This window comes from Micromesistius poutassou (genome assembly GCF_964030765.1).
Source record: "Micromesistius poutassou genome assembly, chromosome: 5".
Lineage (NCBI taxonomy): Eukaryota > Metazoa > Chordata > Actinopteri > Gadiformes > Gadidae > Micromesistius > Micromesistius poutassou.
The window spans coordinates 21,941,542-21,959,041 of NC_140275.1; the positions used below are offsets into that span (position 1 = coordinate 21,941,542).

Sequence of the window (17,500 nt, forward strand, 5' to 3'; positions counted from 1 at the left end):
TAGTGCGATAATTGGACGAGCGTCTCCCGCACGCTCCCCGAAGAACGCTTGGTTACTTACCGAGCGGCTCGTCGCGCGCGTCTTATCACGCTCCACTGAGATTAGAGACGCTGCTGGCCCATTGAGCGATGATTCCTCGTTAAGCTGATTACACGGTCACCCTTCTCCTCGCTTCTCCTCTCGTGTCCTCTCGTCTCTTCTTATTATGAGTAAAAACTCGGAATCATAACCCTGACCCTCCTTTTCTCTCTCCCCATTTCTCGCTCCCCATTTCTCTCTCTCTCTCTCTCTCTCTCTCTCTCTCTCTCTCTCTCTCTCTCGCTCTCTCTCTCTCTCTCTCTCTCTCTCTCTCTCTCTCTCTCTCTCTCTCTGTCTCTCTGTCTCTCTCTCTCTCTCTCTCTCTCTCTCTCCTCTCTCTCTCGCTCTCTCTCTCTCTGTCACTCCCTTCCCAATTAAAGTTCTTCAAATTCGTTATTGGAATAAAAAAAGTGACCAATAAAAAAATCAACAATTAAAGAATAATAATGTAATGTTTGATGTCTACTATAAAAAGTGTAACTATGTATAGAATAAAGAAAGATAAATTAAATGGTCATAATGAACGTAATAGTTAAAAAAATATATATATAAAATGATCCCAGTGGTTTACCCAGTGGTCTCTTTGTCTGTGTCTCTGGATGGCCAATTCTCTACCAGTGCCTTCCCAGTAGAGCTCCCGGGCTCGACCAGTTTCTCCACCGGTTCGAGGGGGCGGAGCGCACCTTCCTACAATCGAATTAAACCACTTCAAGTTACTCTAGGCTCGTCCAATCAGGGCGGGGGGGGGGGCTTTCCTTTCATAGATTTGACATGAAATGAAAGTGCCCTGCTGCAGCGGTTCCAGATGTTGTTCTGCTCCCTGGTTAGCTGTTACCCCTGAATATACCAGGGGTTCTGTTACCCTGAATATGTGTGTGTGTGTGTGTGTGTGTGTGTGTGTGTGTGTGTGTGTGTGTGTGTGTGTGTGTCTATTTGAAGTGCTTTTCAAATAATACAAATTATTATTATTATTATTATTTCACTACTACTACTGCTACCACTACTACTACTAGGCTGGGCTACTACTACTACTACTTCTACCAATATCAATAATAATCAAGGATTTAAATTAAATATTCACTTCATTGGTCGAATTAAGTGGTCATTTCTTTATGGAGTAGGCCTATACTTATTATTTAAGTAATAAGTAAAACTGAGAGGGGTAAAATCACACCACAATGACCCGTAACCATTATGTCGTCATCACTGAGCGACATCGCCTCCTTCACCCAGTAAACATGGCGGATGTGATGAACGTCGGGGTGAATCTGGAGGCTTTCTCTCAGGCCATCAACGCCATTCAGGCTCTGAGATCCAGCGTTACAAGGGTCTTCGACTCGTTGAAGGATGGAATGAAAAATAAGGAGACGTTGGAAGGCACAGAAAAGGCTTTTATTACCGAATTCCAGGACAATCTGCAGTCAGTGAACCGAGACCTCAAGTAAGAGTGTGTATAAATTAAACTGTCCCGAAATAATGATTCATAGTAAAATACAAGAAGACATGAAAGAAAATCCTAGTTCATGTGTGAGATAATACGTAGTTTGTCTTATTTTTATGAAAAGGGCCATTTCAATGAATACCACTTCACTCTCACTGATGAATGGATTATATGGATGGTTTATTCCATTTCTGACACTCTGTCCCCACAGTGAGTTGGAGAGATTAAGCGGTCTCGTTGGACGTCCGTCAGAGTCGCATCCCCTCCACAACAGCGGGCTGCTGAGTTTAGATCCAGTCCAGGACAAGACCCCTCTCTATTCCCAGCTCCTCCAGGCCTACAAATGGTCCAACAAGGTAGAGTTCTAATACACGTCATTGCATGCTTGCTGTTATTGCTGTAAGTGGAGATGTGTGTAGTCGTAAGGCAATGTGTGTCATCAGAAGTAACGCTTTTTATTTTCTGTACATGTTTTATTTTTTTAACGTTTAATACATCCAGGTGCATTCACACACATGAACTGTTTATCTCGAATGAAGCAATGTATGTGAGCTGAATTCAGTATTTCATATGTGCATCAATGTGAGTAACTCAAAACATCTTAGGGCTAAGTTAAAGATATAGCCCAAACTGCAGCACGAATTGGTTTAGCTCAAATATTGTTATTCTTTCTCATCTACTCTTCTTCACTCCGAACCCTTCATCATCCCTTCTTTGATCTTACAAAAGAGCTCTTCAGTTGATGATATAGCCCCCCCCCCCCCCATCCATATTAACATTCACACACACACACACACACACACACACACACACACACACACACACACACACACACACACACACACAAACAGCTAGATGATGAAGGACACATAATGGCCTTTTCAAACAGGACGCAGCTGCTGGTGGGATCTGCTCCTGCTTTATCATACAGAACAAGGGCCGTGGAAGGCAATCAGAGAGCTGCTCATACCAGCACCTGAATACCCTGTCCCATAGGAAGAATAGAGCACCTCTCCTCCAATAGGAGCCTGGACTGAGCCAAACCCATTGTTGGTCTGACGAGAAAAAGGATTTCCTTTTCCTTTTAAGCGAATGTCCACCTGCTTGTTAATACTCGCTTGATTTGGGTTTGAACTGCTTCAACAGGCTGTGTTGGATTGTGTTTATGTGTACTGAAAACTTGGGCTGTGCAATTATTATTTTTTATTCATTAAATGTTTTATAGAAATTGTAGAAACAGAACAGCTGGATACATATTTGTATATTATTTTCTTTATATTTTTAAGGGGAAATTTCAAAGCGCTCAGTTACAAAGTGTTTTTTTGGAGAGGAATGCTGATTAAATGCATCATGTTTTCAAATGCATAAATAATCTATTAATATTGACCAAAATAATCGTGATTATGATTTTTTTCCATAATCAAGCACCCCTTCTGAAAACCCTCTTCTATCACATGCACGTGCACACACTAACACATTATTAATTTAAGAATCAATGCATGCAATCCAAAATTAGAAAAGTATGTTCAAGTAGAATATGGATCATTATTTTGAAGCCCTGGAAATAGTTATCTCATCCAATTAATTCTGTGAAATGTACAATTTCTACATCATCATGAAACGGTACGAAACAGCAATATACTAAATACCAAAACTCATTGTTAAATATGGGTGTGTTTTTGATATCATATGTTCCTTGTCCAAATGTCAAGTTTTGTTTGCATTGTTATCCTGTTGATATTAATACTACCTCTCGTAATCCTTGCTCCGGAATATTAATTATGTTTTGGATTTCAATTGTTTCTAGCTTCAGTATCATGCGGGCCTGGCATCCAATTTGTTGAATCAACAGTCACTCAAGAGATCGGCCAATCAAATGGGGGCATCGGCTAAGAGGAGGCCTAAGGTCCAGCCCAGCACGCTCGTACCGCATCCCCAGTAGGTTGGACGATACCAGTCAGGGAGCAGGATGGTTTACACGTCTTTATTGGTAACGAATATTTACTCCAAGACTCCATAAACGTGAACACTTTTAAATGCGTATGAATGTCTGTGTTTTGTATCCAGGTATGTGGATGATGTGATCACCCGGATAGGCAGGATGTTTCCAGACATGAGCATAGAACTGTTCAGACCTAACGGGACCTCGGCCGTTCTTCTGGTAAGATGATGACCAGTATAACAAACCATGGGCTCAGCCAGGGCCACCATCCAATCAAACAGAGCCTCCACACACCCCAACCGCCAGCCCGGCCTGAAGGGCTTGAAGGACGCTTCAAAGAAACATCCCACGAGGATCACTTCCCTTAGATCACCACGAGTCCACCACACAAGTGAAATATGTACTGATTCTGAATTTATTTTAGAAAAAAATAATTAATAACAATGTATACAATGTACTAGAACAAACTATACACTTTAAAGTGTAAACCCACGGTTTCAGCTCTAATTCAAGCACTATGAGATCGAAGAAAATGTTTTGGGCTATGATATCTAGAAAGAAGGGGGTTGGGTTATGCTCATCAGTCCTCATGTTTAAACCATGCTTCACCGTGTGACTTGTTCTTCTGCACTTGTCATCGAATGTCTCAACTTTATTGGTATAAAGTGGTGGTTTAGTGGTTATCCCCATGGTTACGACCCCCCTACAACTTGGTGATGCTATATGCTACTTCTTTGAGTTAGTACTGTCATTGTATGTGACGATGACCACACATCAACACACCTCGCCGCTGGATTCCCTTCACCGTGATAGTAAAGAGTAGGGATCGACAGATATGGATTTTTTAGGGCCTATACGATACCGCTTTTTTTAAAATCAGCTTAGCCGATGACGATACGCCGATACCGATTATTCCTTGGGCCGATATTTGGAGTCCATACTGCTTTTGCTCCCTCAATTTACATCATAAAAATGACACAATGATGATAACAAATGTTACAAGTCTCAATTTAAAAAATGAACATTTATTGAACTGTAAATCACAGCGGGAAAAAAAAAAAAAATAATAGTTAAAAAAAAAAAAATGTGGGGTTTACTGCCCCTTTTTATGTGTGTGACAGCGATTGTTCAGTTAGCAACTAGATGATTGCAGCATTTCGTGGAGAACGAGTCTTGACCCCATCTGAAACACACAGAAACACACAGCAGGACGTCTTACCTGGGAGGGAGATCGTTCTGCTTGGTTGTTTAATCCCAGAACAGGAACGGTACGCTCCTCTGCATCACTGAACAACAGTCCTTTTGTGTGTCAGGTGAGCTTGGGGAAGGTCCTGAAGGCCATCGTCGTCATGAGATCTCTGTTCATCGATAGAACCATCGTCAGAGGCTTCAACGAGAACATCTACTCAGAAGACGGAAAGGTGAGACGGCTCCTCTGCATTATGACGGGACGAGTGAGAACCATGAGGTCTAGGGGTGACATTGTAGACCCAGATTGTTGTAGGTACTAGGTAGGCTGTAATGTTACATTTATAACCCCCCCCCTTTCCCCCTCTTCGCTTTCCAGCTGGACATCTGGGGTAAATCCCAGTACCAAGTCTTCCAAAAGGTACAGACACATCCTATTTGTGACATTGGGGGAAAAAAAAAGTGTACATGCTTGCTTTCGTTTGAATTACGAACACATCTCTGACCATGCACATATACACAAACAAACAGTTTGGCTGTTTTGTTTATATAACGTGCAAAGATACGGGGTGTGCTACTGTTTCTTTGAAAGGGAAACTGAGTGTTGTCTGGTTGCTAGGTGACGGACCACGCCACTACAGCCCTGCTCCACTATCAGCTGCCCCAGATGCCTGACGTGGTGGTCCGCTCCTTCATGGTGAGTCCATTAACACGCGTTTACAACCAGGCCGGCCGTTACCGCTGGTGAACAGTGTACGACCGGGCGGGGAGGTTCATCTAGAGTCCATCACTGTTAACGATGTGGACCTGTTTTTTCCGCTCTCTCTCTCTCAACACCGCTGAATAGTGGGTAATCGCCATGACGACCAATTGTGTTGGTCTCTGGCAGGGAAATGTACATTAACCCAAACTCCGTTTCTGTGTCTCTGTCTTCCCACTGTGAAACTCCAACAATGGGACTAGTTTTGTTATGAGACGCTGAGCTCCTGTTGTCTCTCTCTCTCCGTTCTCAGACGTGGCTGCGGAGCTACATTAAGCTCTTCCAGTCCCCGTGTCAGCGCTGCGGCCGCTTCCTGCAGGACGGACTGCCACCAACATGGAGGGACTTTAGGACCCTGGAGGCATTTCACGACACGTGCCGCATGTAGACGGTTTACATGCGCCGTGTATACGACCAGACAGCGACACATACAGAGAGACAGACAGTCTGACAGACTCGGACATCTATATATATTTTTTATTGTTGGATACCTTTTTTTTTTTTTTTAATAAAGCCACACTCCCCACAAACCTTAATGAAGCTGTTCTGTTTGGACGCACACAACTGTACAACTCTACATTCACGTCTGTGAGCATTGCTCTGTGATGTAAGCTCTAATTAGTAGACTCCTTTCTACTAGACCGCCATTAAACGGCTCACTATCGTCTATCACTTATATGTAGCAGCCTACGGAAGGGTAATGCATTAACTTGAGAAAATAAAAAATAATTCTGAGGTTTTCATGGAAAAAAAGAAAACTGAATTCTTCTGAATTAACGAGTTAACTCAAAATCCCAAGAGAAGCTCTCATTCACATAAGAGCTCTATTTCATAGAAGCAAACATGTCCTGCCTGTTGAGTTTAATCTTTATTTTGGTTGGTTTGGTTCAAACTTTAAATTTACACGTGGATTCAGGGAACACAAAATCGGCCAGCAGCAGTAGTAAACTGTAAAAAGTATGTAAAGGTTTTAAATCAACCCAGTGTAGACTGGCCACTGTAGAAATACATTTATTCAAATAAAACTCCACCCTTTGCAGTGGTTGGTTCCCGGCCCAGGCTCTGTGTGGTCTCCCACCAGAAGTTCTGCTAGAACATACTAGACTGAATCCACTTCAACTATTAGTGCATTTCAATCATTAATAGCCGATGGCTATTTGTTTTTTGACATATTACACTCAAATACTATTTATATAACTTACTTACAATCTTACAGCATGTTTAACATCATTTCACATCGTGCTTTACTAGGCCAAACTGAAAAACTGTCTTTTTAGTTGATGTTGAAAAAAAGTGGATAATCAAAAATGGATAATACAATAAAATAATGTCGTCTACTTATTTCTCACATGAAAAGGGTCCATAAAATGCTGTGGCTTTTTCTTTAATGCTGTCTGCTATGGACCTTGCCCATTTGTCCCCAACCCTGGTTCTTTCTGAACCACCTGCTGTTTCTTAATTGCGGTCAAGTTTGCAGGACCAATGGTCCTTCTACTCTAAATCTATTGCTATGACGACTCCATCAAATAATTAGTAAACGGTCATGAGGAAGATTCAAGAGTAAAGGAGCGCACAGTGACTATGCAAGGTGTGAATTTATTATGAGGGGGGAGGGGTCAAAGACAAGACACCCTTTTCACATAGGAGTCGTAGGACACACACAGGTGTCTCTCATAATCCTGATCATGGCTCCACTACTCAGGTAGGAGCCTCATCTCCACTAGTTAGAGCTGCTAACTGTACGCTGCTACATCAAAGTACCACCCATCGTCAGTGTTATGAGATAACAGCGTCTAAACTGCCGGAATTTTACAAGAAGAAGAAGAACAAGTGTTATGAGAGACGCCTGTGTGTGTCCTACGACGAGGCCTGTGTGAAGAGGGGTCTATAATTAACTGCACTCTGTGAAAGGGTGACGTCATTCTTTCATAGTGAAAGCAGCCGGGACTCAGACAGCAGGTCCAGGATGGCTCTTCTTCACACGGAGGAACGAGGGTCCACAGAGCTGTGTGTGGCTCCTGACACCACCACCACCGTCGCCCTCCCCTCCCCTGGTGCTGGAGACCCAACTGAGAGGCCCGCCGTGTCCCCCAGTGCTCCCAGTCCTCGACGGCCAGTCCAGCAAGAGAGGGAGGAGGAGGAGGAGGAGGAGGAGGAGGAGGACGGTCTGAATGAGTTCCAGAGGAACATGAAGAGTGAACATCGACAGGTGTCGAAAAGCAACCACATCCTGGAGAGACACCGCAGGTATTTGAACACAGAATGACCCCCAAAGGTGCAAACATGTATTTGACACACGCTCCAAGCACGATGTCGGCTAACGTTAAATCTGAATGAGCCATCTCAGGTTTAAAGGTGCCATGACATGCCACCAGTGGTGTGATTAGCCGTTACAAGCCGTTTTGAAAATCAGCTCCTTAAAGACATCACAGCTGTGCGTGTCCACCTAGATGTGTGACGGATAGATGAGCAACGTTTGCTACAGTCCACTGGGGCAGGCTGATGGACTGATCTATCCCAGCACACATCTAGGTGGACACGCCCACTTTCTGCCCCTCATGATGTCATAAGGGGCATGTTTCCAAAACGGCTTGTAACGGCTAATCACACCACACCTGGTGGCATGTCATGGCACCTTTTAATGTAACACTGCAGAGTGAGGGGCTCTGATGAGGGTGTGTGTAGAGTCTTTAGGGCAGCCATTCAAGGGGTTGACTAGCACATCACACACTGATTATCCACATGGTGGAGGCTGATGAGTGCGTTGTTGTGTGGCCACACACCAACTAGTTTATTTGAATTACCGTGACAGGAAACGCATCACACAAAGCTGCAGTAGACTACGGCAGCTTCTACCCACAATCCCTGGCGGTCGTGTTGACATGGTAACGGTGCTGGAGATGACTGTTGCCTACCTGCAGACCATCAAGCAGGTTTTGGTCAACAGGCCTGATATCCAGGTGACACACACACACACACACACACACACACACACACACACACACACACACACACACACACACACACACACACACACACACACACAGCAATGTGTACAGTGAAATTATCTGCCTTATTTATATAGTTGGTTTTCCATTTGGGTCTTCACGGAATAAAGATACTTTCCATTCATCCTAAACCAGTGATGACTTCGGAAATGCTATTTAAAATGCTCTGTCATTATCTTATAAAACCCTTGCTTGGTTGTATCATCTTTAAAAGAAACAGGCCAATCTTGAAATTCAAGTCCTTGGAAGAGTACTAGCAAATTCATTCTTTTAATACATTTATTCTAACACATAATTGCCATTATCAGCTATAAAATACAGAAATGTACATTGTGGCGGTTATTCCTGCCACCTAGGTGGCTTCACTGGGCTCCGTTTTAACTCAAGGACACACAGAGAGTGTGTGTGTGTGTGTGTGTGTGTGTGTGTGTGTGTGTGTGTGTGTGTGTGTGTGTGTGTGTGTGTGTGTGTGTGTGTGTGTGTGTGTGTGTGTGTGTGTGTGTGTGTGTGTGTGTGTGTGTGTGTGTGTGTCCGGTGCTGATGGGGAGCTTGACCGATAGGTGGGGGTGCTAAGAAAATAATTGATTTTCACGACTTCAGTTACTTTATAAAGAGGTTCTGTTTTTTTTTTTTCAATAAAAGCAGCTATGATACACAGGGGCCTAACTGGGGCTACACAGATGTTTGACGGGGCTATAGCGCCCCCTAGCCCCGGTGTAGCGCCGTCCCGGAGCCTCACCCAGCCTGCCTCAGGGTGAGGCTGCTTAAAGCATCCATCAACCACACTCGACATATCAAATGGAGGCCGGGCTGAGTCCTCAGCCGACGCCCAATCCAAAAACAATAAACACAGACTGGACTCTAAACAGGGTTACCATTCCCACCAGAAACAACCGAGCTCTTTAAAAGGGTTATGATGCAGCAGAGAAAGAACGGTCCCCAGTTTAACCCCCCCGCCCTCCATCCTGGAGGCCTGGGGCTTCAGGCCAGCACAGGGTTGTCTTCACTGCCCTCGGAGGAGGCCTGACAGCGTGGAGGAGGCCTGACAGCGTGGCGGTGGTGGTGGCGCCACAGGGCCTGCTGGAACGGCCACCAGTACAACCAGCCCCTCTCCACCTTCATGGAGCACGGGGCGTCAGGCTGCTGTACTCACAGACGTGCTGCTGGGCCTCGTTCAGGGTCGTATCGCCACCACCAGTGACGGCCGTCCAGGGGGTAAGGGGCCCACGGGGTAAGGGGCCCATGGGGTAAGGGGCCCAGGGGGTAAGGGGCCCACGGGGTAAGGGGCCAATGGGGTAAGGGGCCCATGCTGGGAGGTGACGGCCTCTGCGGCTCCGGGTAGTTCCCGGGCAGCCCTCCTGTGTGTGTGTGTGTGTGTGTGTGTGTGTGTGTGTGTGTGTGTGTGTGTGTGTGTGTGTGTGTGTGTGTGTGTGTGTGTGTGTGTGTGTGTGTGTGTGTGTGTGACCTGCTGTACAGTCCAATCACCTGCATCAGGACCAGTGAGGCTGCTTACACCAGCCATCTGCCACACTTAACATACATGTTCTATACTTTTGTGTTCATGGTTTTCCTCCTGGTTTATTGTGTGTGTGTGTGTTAGCTGTGTCCTCCTGACGAAGTCCATGCTGATTGGCTGATGCAAAGCCACATGACCAGGGACCAGGGCCACAAGTTGGCAACCGAACTGGAGTCTAAACTAAGGTGTGTGTGTGTGTGTGTGTGTGTGTGTGTGTGTGTGTGTGTGTGTGTGTGTGTGTGTGTGTGTGTGTGTGTGTGTGTGTGTGTGTGTGTGTGTGTGTGTGTGTGTGTGTGTGTGTCCTTGGCAGCAATTACACATGATTCCTTAATTCAAACCTTTGTTTGTTTCTTCTTCCTATCAGGAGCCAAGGAACCCCGAAAGAGAGAAGATGGCTGCTCAGGAGGAGGGGGAGGAGAGAGCTGGAGTAGATGGTGCCACATGTGGACTTGAACCTAAAGGAATGACCATTTTGAAGTCATTCATATAATGTATTATTTAATACAGCTCTTTGACTGCTTTGACAATGTTGTATATATTATTTGTTCTTCGGGCAAATTATGTTGATTATGGCTTGATTTCTATATTCTTAGAATATAATGGGGCAGGGTCCCAGAAATATTTGTAAACAATCGAGTGGTGTATTTCTTATTTTGGTTTATTGAAATGTTTTGTCATTCAGAACACTGCTGGGGGGCTGGTTTATTCTGTTTGTGCAGGAGATGTATACATAAACAAGGAACAGTATCATATTCAACTTTATGTCGCTGCATAAAAATATAAACTGTCATTGTCAATTTTGAAACATTTCATTCAATATTCACAAGCCATTCATTTAATGTAGACATAGCCAACGTTGCCCCCTAGTGTATAAATGGCCTAAATGCCGGTACTGCAGTCTTAATTAATTATGAGCTACGAGTCGTTTAAGGGAGCTTATTTACAAACAATGAATTCCATATTGACAAGACTTGTTTATATTATGAGAACGTAAATAACTTACCTAATCTAATATGAGATTTGATATTAATATTTTCTCGCCTTATTGTACAGTAGCCTACTCTTTACCCCTCTTAAGAGACTCACTCCATCAATAAACTACAACTCCCACCAGCCCGATATGACGCACTTCTTTGTTCTTTCTGTGTTTTGATCACGTTTCCACTTTAAATGTTTCCTGTGATGAGTATTTGTGTCTGGACCACCTACCCTTCCTCCAATTTCAATTTCGCTGACCACGGAGGTCGTTAATGTCCTTTATCTATACTGCCCTCCTTCCAACCCCGCCCCACACACACGCACGCACGCACACGCACACGCACAGAAGCGCGCAGAGAGGCCACCGGCAGAGTGTTCTCCGGGGAGGCGCGCGACCACGTCCCGTGGCTCTGTCACCGGGCGCGTATTGCGTATACAGAACAACCGCGAGCCCCGGCGAATCGGCGCGAGACAGATCAGCATGCACTCGCTCAAAGAGGACGCGGGCTGCAGAGAGCAGCTCACGCGGAGCCATTTCATCATCGATTCCGATCACAGGATGGACACTATGCAGTCGACGACCCGCAGGACGGCCACCGGCACCAGGCGCCCCGGAGCCGTGAACTGCAGCTGGGGGACCGAACTGTGGGTAGGTTGTCCGTCCGGTGATGCGCTGCAGCCGCTGCAGCAGCAGCAGCAGCCCCACCGCTATACCAAGCAGCCTCCGTCTAGCGGTCAAGGCCTGCCCCCCCCCCCCCCGCCGCCCCCCCCCCAACACACACTCCCCCCTCGCATGGCTCGTTGTTCTAGGATGCAACCGCTGCTCGTGCGGAATTAACGCTGGGGTGGCTAACGATAAATTGTTTGAACCCGTGCATGTTTCATTTCTTTGCGCAAGTATTAGTCAGTCCTGCTGGCCGCACGCAGACGTGCGTGCGCGTGCTGGCGTGCACCTGCCATAGCAACACGGCAGACGGCCGCTATCGCACCTCTCTGCCATGATGGCTCCAATATGGGCGGCGCGCGGAGGCAGCCTGCAGGAGAACGTCCCGGTGCGGCGACCAACAACAGCTGCGTCCGGGATGAACCGCTGGAATATACCGCATGATGCATTTCCCCCGCAGAACAATCGGATAAATTGGTCAAATGTGCTTTTGAATACTATAGGCTATACACTATACACTCAAGAGAGCAGACTCTGTCATTAAATGGCCTGATGCATAGATTAGGTATAGGCTATAGGAGTCTTTTGTTGCATATGGGTCTCTGTCTGTCTCTCTCTTTGTTATTTGTGTATGGATAGAAGGGGTGGGGGGTGGATTTAATGGAATGGTATTTCATTTGCATAATAGCCTGCTTTATAATCTGACAACGAACGACTTAATCCCTGCAGTCTTCCATGATTAACCTGCGGGACGTAAAGAGAGGTGGAGCTAGAGATGGCCATTTTATGGTGCATTGGTAGTAAATAATGTAAAAAAAATCCATAATATATACATAAATTTAAAAATGTAGATTTAGAAAATAGCAACATGCTGTGGTTATAATCCGAATGGCTCAGGGTCTCTGGTGGCGTGTCCCTAAAGGATGTAGTAGCACCTTGTGTTGCTTGTGTCTCACGAGGGGCGTTCATTTGTTCTCCCTGTGTTGCTGTTTAAGGACCAGTTTGAGAACCTGGAGAAACACACCAGCTGGGGCATTGACTTCCTGGAGCGCTACACCAAGTTTGTGAAGGAACGGGCCGACATTGAACTCAGCTACGCCAAACAAATCAGGTAGGAGCAAAAGCCCACAGATGAGGTGAAGTCCAAGGCCACGCCTGACCCAGGCACGGTCGTGGGACCCTGCGTGATACACTGTGCGCTTTAAACACCATAATGCAGTTTCAACTATTTCCTGGAATGTTTATGCATTCGATTTTTGGTTACACCTCAGTTCTTCATTACGGTCCAGTTGCAGTGCAATTATACCAAAGAGCACTGTGTGATGACCAATGTAACTAGGGTGACAGAGCAGCACGTACCTTCCCCAGTGTGGGGGGGGTTAGCTGTTCCTCTTAGGAAGCGGGGTTCCTAAGAGGTTTGAGCTACACACTAGGACACTAGGGCCCCGTCCCAATACCTCCCCTAACCCTAGACTTTTGCCCTAACCCTAGATTTTGCACGTTCTCGTGTGGGGGTAGGGTGTCCCATTACTGTAGGGAGCAAGAGCTATTTTGCCCTCATAATCAACCCTCAAAACGTAGTGAGGTCCGATGCAGGCTTAAAACGAAGTGGAAGATTTACTGTTGAGGGCCCTCCAGACCAAGTGGAGGTTTTAAGGGGGGAGAAACGGGACAGGGCCTAATAAGTGTTGGGCTGTTCCACAGTTATCACATTTGAAGTGCCTGCTGTTAGCTTGTTGAACTGCTTGTTTCTACAGTACTGCTGTAGCTACACCGTAAGCAAAAGTCTTTGTTTGTTGTACAGTTTGAGGTTAATGACAATTGACCAACCTTGGTGGTCAGACCAAAACACCATGGATGTCAGAGCTGTGGTGGTGTAGCATGAGAGGCCACTGGCTTCTTTTGAAGCCACTTGTAGTTCCCTGTTCACAGAAGGAACACGGAACTACAGAAAATGCAACATCAGTTTGGATAAAGTAATCGGAATCAACTTGATCGAATGGCGGGTTATCTCCATGACAACGCATTGTGTTTGTCTTTGGTAGGGAAATCAGAAAAGGCAAATAGATGTTATTATGGGATGTGGAGCTCATGCTCTTGCTCTCCCTATCTCACTCACTCTCTCTCTCTCTCCCTATCTCACTCACTCTCTCTCTCTCTCTGTCTCACTCACTCTCTCTCTCTCTCTGTGTCTCTCTCTCCCTCTCTCTGTCTCTGACTCTCTTTGTCTCACTCTCTCTGTCTCCGTATTGTTCTGTCTCTGTCTCTGTCTCTCTCTTCCTCTCTCTCTGTCTCTCTCTGTCTCTCTGTCTCTCTGTCTCTCTCTCTCTCTCTCTCTCTCTCTCTCTCTCTCTCTCTCTCTCTCTCTCTCTCTCGCTCTCTCTCTCTCTGTAGGAATCTTTCTAAGAAGTATCAAGCCAAGAAGAACTGCAAGGAGGAAGAAGAGAGCAGGTTAGTCGGCCATTTCTGTCAGCCCTCTTGGCCGCTCTGATGCTTCTGCCCAAGGGGTTCGCTGGCTGGCCACGGCGCCCGCCCACAGCCTACTACTTGGCAAGTGTTGTCTTCAGAGGGAGCACTCACTGTAGTGACTAGAACTTCCAGCGCTACTCTAAACCCATTTTGTGAAACACAGAACAAGACCCTAAAATCAAACCTTCCTATGTGTTTTTCTATACGCACCATGGCCATGTCTCGTCTGGTGTGCGTTGGCTTAAACACCGACTGCTTATACTATGTCTACCAACCCAAAGGTTCTGGGTTCCAATCCCTCTGTGCCACCAGTAGGCGTCATTGAGCAAGATATTTAAAAAAAAACTCAACTTACTGAACATTCACTGTTCCATAGTCATTTAATAATAATAATAATAATAATAACTTTATTTTATGTGCCGCTTTTCTCACACTCAAGGACGCTTGTTTACAGAGAAGGAGAAATAAAAGACAAAAATACATTATTATGACTTATAAGCACAATAAAAAGACAGACAGACAGGAGAGAGGACTAGAGGGTGAGCAGGGTCACGTAGAGGGGAGGACCCGGGCACCAGGGCGTTGCCGGGGTGACGGGCGTGGCAGTGACGGGCGTTGCCGGGGTGACGGGCGTGGCAGTGACGGACTGGCCCCCTGCAGGTACTCGTGGTGCCGCTCATTCGGGTCCACTCTGCGGGAACTCAACGACTACGCCAGCCACCGGGAGGCGCTGGCCCAGAACCTGCACGCCTACATCGTCAGCGAGCTGGTGCGCTACACGCAGGACCTGAAGACCGAGAGGAAATCAGTAAGACACGCGCACACGGGCCTGCGTGCCTGGGCTCCTATACAAGCTGGATGGGCGCTCCGTTCAGTTCAATAGCGTTGGCTTTATGGTAGCAGTGCGTTCAGACTTGGGAAAACACACAACACAACACACACGCGCATGTTTAAAGAAGTCCAACGTTTACAGAACAAGGGTCGGTGAAAAAAACAGCTTAAATAACAGTTTAAATAGCTCAATTAAATAATAATATATATGAACAAATGTATGATTTAAACACTGATTACACACGCTACCACACACGCTACCACACACACACACACACACACACACATATATACACACACACATAGATTCAGAAAGAAGAATTTGACACATACTATTTATGGCGGATACACATAGAAATGGCCTTAATCACTACTAGTCCAACTAGAACATTGTTTCAGGTCACTAAACACACACACACACACACAGACACACACACACACAAAGACGCAAACATTCTTTTGTTTGCAGTCAGTGGCCTGAATTAAAGAGGGGGAAGTGTGTGTGTGATTGCGAGCGTGGGATTGTCGTGTGTGTGTGTGTGTGTGTGTGTGTGTGTGTGTGCATGTGCATGTGTACATGTGTGTGTTTTTGTGCATGCGTGCACTTAAACACAGGCTCACAAAACCCATTTAGTGAAAAACAACGTAATCACGGACAGCAGTTGTCCTACTGCTCATGTTTTTCTGTCCTATTATGAGCTGTTAAGTAGTAAACACTGAAAGTACAACTACAGAAATTGTATCTCTACTTTGACCAGCTCCATACATACATTTAGAAGTAGTGGCCAACAGCACACACCAGGAGATGCTAGTTGTGATGTGAGTTGTGTAAATATGAGTATAAATGTTGTGAAATCTCTGGTCACTCACCAGCCCAGATGACCACTACTGTCCCAGTGTCTAACGCAGTGGATTGACACCAGTACTTATATTGTGGATACTGATTTTGTTATTGGTTCTTACAGCATTTCCAAGACGGCCGCCGAGCCCAGCAGCACATCGAGAACTCGTGGAAACAGCTGGAGTCGGTGGGTGATCGCCGTGACGCCGTGACCAGAAACACGCTGCTCCTGTTCCCATAGCACACGGAATACTGTGGTAACCAGCAGGTTGTTAAACCCGCTGGTTACAACAGTTAGAAACCCTAAAGGCCTTGAGGCTAGAGGTGTACCTCTACTACTAAATACCTCTACTAAATACCTCTACTACTAAAGCTCATGACATGGTCATGAGCTTTAGTAGTTCACTCATAAACTAGAAGATCTTTTTGTTAACCTGGCTATTAACTCGTCTAACAATATAACACTGTTGATGTTAATAATGACAAAAGTCACGTTTTGTTGTGCTTATTAATAATGCCTCATGTTATGTTGTGCTTTTAACCAATGCCTAATGTAAGTGTTATGTGGGTGTTAACAACACCGTGAACTAACGACTAACCCGGCCGTTTGAATGTTGTGTTCAGAGTAAACGACGGTTCGAGCGGGACTGTAAAGAGGCAGAGCGCGCCCAGCAGAACTTTGACAGGATTGATACGGACAACAGCAAAGCAGACGGAGAGAAGGTACAGACAGACAGGCAGGCAGGCAGACAGACAGACAGGCCGAGAGAGAGAGAGAGAGAGAGACAGACAGACAGACAGGCAGACAGACAGACAGACAGGCCGAGAGAGAGAGAGAGACAGACAGACAGACAGACAGGCAGACAGACAGACAGACAGACAGACAGGCCGAGAGATGCAGACAGACAGACAGACAGACAGACAGACAGGCAGACAGACAGACAGACAGACAGGCAGACAGATGGGTGTGCAGGCTGCCACTGCAGGGCATACAAACCAGAATCCCCCAGATTGGGAGCTGGTGGCTGAACCCAGAGAAGGACAAACGTCTGCCTGCTCTAACAACAGAAGAGAGGACTGCCTCGTACACGTGTGGTGGAACATCACCGCCTGCTGCGTCCCCTCTTCACATGAGCATTAGACAAGCTGGACCATGTCACTGGTCTGGGGTTTAGCCATCCCCATGGTCCCAATAGGACCAGTGACACGACCCCCGTGGTCCCAATAGGACCAGTGACACGACCCCCATGGTCCCAATAGGACCAGTGACACGATGGTCCCAATAGGACCAGTGACACGACCCCCGTGGTCCCAATAGGACCAGTGACACGACCCCCGTGGTCCCAATAGGACCAGTGACCCCCGTGGTCCCAATAGGACCAGTGACCCCCGTGGTCCCAATAGGACCAGTGACCCCCGTGGTCCCAATAGGACCAGTGACACGACCCCCGTGGTCCCAATAGGACCAGTGACCCCCGTGGTCCCAATAGGACCAGTGACCCCCGTGGTCCCAATAGGACCAGTGACCCCCGTGGTCCCAATAGGACCAGTGACACGACCCCCGTGGTCCCAATAGGACCAGTGACCCCCGTGGTCCCAATAGGACCAGTGACACGACCCCCGTGGTCCCAATAGGACCAGTGACCCCCGTGGTCCCAATAGGACCAGTGACCCCCGTGGTCCCAATAGGACCAGTGACCCCCGTGGTCCCAATAGGACCAGTGACCCCCGTGGTCCCAATAGGACCAGTGACCCCCGTGGTCCCAATAGGACCAGTGACACGA

The 17,500-nt window shown here is 46.6% G+C and overlaps 2 protein-coding genes across 2 annotated transcripts in view; both read left to right on the top strand.

Moving 5' to 3' along the window:
• Positions 1-1,316: 1,316 nt before the first annotated feature.
• On the top strand, positions 1,317-5,905 carry med27 (mediator complex subunit 27; the record flags this gene model as incomplete). Its single annotated transcript, XM_084468013.1, has 8 exons — positions 1,317-1,519; positions 1,731-1,875; positions 3,327-3,457; positions 3,587-3,680; positions 4,775-4,882; positions 5,029-5,070; positions 5,269-5,346; positions 5,663-5,905. The coding sequence occupies 8 exons, from the start codon at positions 1,317-1,319 to the stop codon at positions 5,795-5,797; spliced, it is 936 nt and encodes a 311-aa protein (XP_084324139.1). The 3' UTR covers positions 5,798-5,905.
• Positions 5,906-11,470: 5,565 nt separating this feature from the next.
• The window catches only part of fnbp1a (formin binding protein 1a), a gene marked incomplete at both ends in the record, with an annotated part of 18,422 nt that continues 12,392 nt past the window's right edge, over positions 11,471-17,500 (top strand). The window contains 6 exons of the mRNA XM_084467863.1: positions 11,471-11,560; positions 12,571-12,686; positions 13,970-14,026; positions 14,705-14,852; positions 15,841-15,903; positions 16,341-16,439. Coding sequence (XP_084323989.1) covers positions 11,471-11,560; positions 12,571-12,686; positions 13,970-14,026; positions 14,705-14,852; positions 15,841-15,903; positions 16,341-16,439 — 573 coding nt within the window. The remainder of the gene's footprint in view (positions 11,561-12,570; positions 12,687-13,969; positions 14,027-14,704; positions 14,853-15,840; positions 15,904-16,340; positions 16,440-17,500) is intronic.